Source organism: Populus euphratica, unplaced genomic scaffold (assembly GCF_000495115.2).
Source record: "Populus euphratica unplaced genomic scaffold, PopEup_1.0 scaffold774.1, whole genome shotgun sequence".
NCBI lineage: Eukaryota > Viridiplantae > Streptophyta > Magnoliopsida > Malpighiales > Salicaceae > Populus > Populus euphratica.
Genome location: NW_011500642.1, coordinates 1 through 3748, shown reverse-complemented (window position 1 = coordinate 3748; position 3748 = coordinate 1). Strand labels below are relative to the sequence as shown.

The following is a 3748-nucleotide window of genomic DNA, read 5'->3' as shown; positions in this document are numbered from 1 at the left end:
CTGCTAAATCAGCCATACAACAAGTCCAATATTAGACATTAATGGCAATCATGCTGATCTTAACATGGTTTGACATCCACCAACATTCGGAGACCTGGCTCTTTCTGTGATTGAGAAAACTCAGCATATGTATTGGCCACAATATCTGTCACCAACTAATGCGCAAAACTATTGCCGAAATGAAAGGTAAGAAAAAAGTCACTGGTGATGTATAGAGTAGAACTCTAAAGAATCATTGTTGGCATTGTTGAAAAATGAAATAAAAGAATTTAAGTATTAATTGAAAGCAGGTGAATGAGATAACGAAACAAGAAAATTAGATTGTATGGAAACAATAAAAGAAAATTATCGACTACATCAGAAGAAGAAATCAAAATATAAAGGCTTGCATATAACGCCTCTAAGCTACAGTGTGATTAAGACTTGCATAAATATAAAGGATGTAATCAAATGGTGCTAGAAAAGAGAAGGCAAGCTCTTTGAGATTTCTAGCAGAAATTCATACAATAATCACAGTTCCACTTGCATAGTAAGAGGATTTACTCTACGGCATATATAGAAGTAGAGGAGAATTTCAAGATCACTTGTAACCCTCTCAGAGAAGACATAAGAAGCCAGTGAAGAAAAAAAAATTCATGGAATACAGGATAAAATATATAAGAAATTAGTTTAGAAATTAGCGAAAGCTAATTTCCAATTACAACAATCAATAAGGATAATTGAAAAGCTTCACAACTTACAGCAATTCTATTTTTTACAATATTTCTAAGTTCTAACCCCAAAAGCAATATTCTTACAGAAACTACTCATACAAAGATCACATAGATCGTATGAATAACAAAACCAAATAACTGAAGAAAATGCCCAAAAATATAGGTCGAGACAATGATGAACAACAAGATGGTGAAGCAGGAAGGGGGAATAGACCAAAAGTGACGAGTTTTGGAGGGGAAAATTATCCAAAATAAACCAGCTTCCTATTGTTTCACAAAGTGCTATCCAGTTGTATGTTTTTTTCTCGGTTAATAATCATTCACCAAACAATAAAATTAACATATTATTGATAAATCAGATGAGTGGAAATAGTTGTGGTCTCAGTACATAGCTTTGCTCAAACGCATACCACATTTGAAGTTAGAATGAAAATGTAAGCAAACTATGTGACATGAAGCTTCAATTCTCGAAGGTACTTGATACAAAACTTTAAGAGCATATATTAGACTACGATATGTGAAAAGCTGCATCAGCTTACATAAAAGAGCTGTCCTTTACCTACATCTTAAAAGTCCAAACAGACTTGAGAGCAATTCATCCTTCTGTTGGAACGCATTCTTCCATTGGTTCACATTCTTTGTTTCACATTCTACAGCAGGAGCACGTTCTACAACTGGAACAGATTCTTCGGCAGGAGCCTGCACTACAACTGGAACAGATTCTTCGGCAGCGGCAGGGGCAGGGGCAGGGGCAGGAGCCTGTACTACAACTGGAACAGATTCTTCGGCAGGGGCAGGAGCCTGTACTACAACTGATTCTTCAGCTGAAACACATTCTTCAGTTGGAACAGATTCTTTAGCTGTATTGCAGTCCTCAGTGGCAACACATTCTGACATCTTTGACACCTTTCGCTTTTCAGACATTTCCTTCAAGAGATTGAATTTTTCCCCAACAACCAGTAACTTGTCACTCAGCAACTTAACAGTATTCTCATATCCTTCAAATTTAGGAATGCACTCTGCTTCAAATTCCTTAACCAACTTCTCAAGAAATACACGGTTTAGCCTTTCTTCCTCCTCTTGCTTCAAGCGCTGCTTCTCCAACTCCATGGTGCTCAAAACAAGACCACCAGACCCAGTATCCTTATAAATCGGTTCTTCAGGTAGTTGGCATCTTGCTCTGTATTCAGAAAATGCCTTGTGTGTCTCCTTCAACGCCTTTCTATAGCCCTCTAAAAGATTTCCCATCATATACAGTTCACGTTCAAGCCTATAAACCTCTAACTGGCTCTTCCGCTGCTCTTCCATCTTGGTCTTCTGCAACTGCTGAATGAAGTTTTCACGCTGCTGCAACTCATTATACAACACCTGTTGATGCATACTCATTTCCTGACATGACTGCTCCTTTTCCTCCATCATCATTCTGGCTTTTCCCATCATATGCTGCATTTCCTCCTCAAAACTATCAAAGTCCGAATACGGCTTTGCATCCCAATGCCCATCACTCCGCATCCTCTTATTACCACCATTAAGTGAGTGATGCGGTATATCACTCTGAAGATGCTCAATCACCCTCTTGCTTCCACCAACATTACCAAAAATTGAAGAACCGCCTGGTATTGTCTCTGTATCAACCCTAGAAACGAGAAATTCCCTGGAAGATACATTATCATGAATTTGGACACCTGAACTAAAAGGAACTTGAGCTGCTCCCATAACCTCAAGAAGATTCTCAGAGCTTATGCCCTCCAAAATATTCCCTCTGGCTGCAATATGGAAACCAATATCATCGTCCTCTTCCCCCTCCTCTTCATCCTCCTCCCCTTCCTCTTCCTCTCCTTCCTCTCCTCCCTTCCCCTCTTCCTCTCCTCTCTTCCCCTCTTCCTCTCCCTCCACCTCATCCTGCTGTTTCCTCTCTTCCTCAAATTCCATTCCCCCAACTTGACTAAAACTACCACATGGCTGCAGATAATGCCCATCCATACTGATCTTTCCCCACTGACCCTGATCTTCTTCCTCTTTCCTCCCCTCAAAATCCATCACATCCTCATCACCCACATTCTCCACCTCTTCCTTCCCCGCATTATCCATCCCTCCAAGACTCAACTCAATTCTATGCTCTTCTAACACAGATGATTCACCCCTAAACTCCTCACCCATCTCCGCACCCTCTTCCATCATCACACTCTGCTCCATCTTCGCACCCTCATCATCTTCATCATCCTTAACATCAATCTCCATTTTAAGACTTTCCTCCTTCAACAACTCCTCTCTCTGGCACTTTATCAAACACTGCAAATGCGACGCATAATAACAATTTCCTAAACCAGGTTCTGCATTCAACTCTTTCTCTACCATATACCAAATCATTCCAGCCCAATCCAATTTGTCAAAATTCCCTTCTTTAATCAATTTAATCCAGTTCAATATATCTGGCGGCATCATCCAAGTATCCTCATGTAACAAAATCCAATTTGACACCAACTCCTCTATAAACCCAATTGATTCCGCACTCTCCATAACATCAGATGCACCATCTCCTACACTACCTTTCTCTTTCTTCACCGGTAACTTCAAAGCACGCCCTAAATCAGCACGATTGACCATGATCTTAACCTCATTAACATAACTACCCCGCATCGCAGGATTATAACCAGCAATCAATTGTGCTAGCAAATCAGCACGAATATTAGTATCAAATTGCAAATGCACAAATTCCCACAAACCCAATTTTTTTAAAAGGGTTTCATGTGAAGCGAGGTCGAGGATTTTGTTGGGTACAAAGGGGATTGGATTTAGGGTTTGGCTTAAAGTTTCAAGCTTTTTTTCAGACTTTTTAACCTGTACACGTCGTTTTTGGTTAGCCTTCCTGCTTTTCCGTCCACCCCCAGCACGACGGGAGGTGGTGGTGGTAGTGGTTGTGGTGGGAGAGAAAAGGGTGAGGTCTTCGAAGTCGTCATGGTTTTGGTTGGTTGGGTCATCTTCTTGTGAGTTAGGGTTCGGGATTTCAAGGGTTAGGGTTTTGGGGAATTGGT

The 3748-nt window shown here is 40.6% G+C and overlaps 1 protein-coding gene across 1 annotated transcript; it reads right to left on the bottom strand.

The window, feature by feature from the left end:
* Positions 1–1033: 1033 nt before the first annotated feature.
* On the bottom strand, positions 1034–3743 carry LOC105115820 (uncharacterized; the record flags this gene model as incomplete). Its single annotated transcript, XM_011012850.1, has 2 exons — positions 1034–1412; positions 1473–3743. Coding segments are annotated over 2 exons (2415 nt in total), but the record flags the coding sequence as incomplete, so codon positions are not given.
* Positions 3744–3748: the final 5 nt, after the last annotated feature.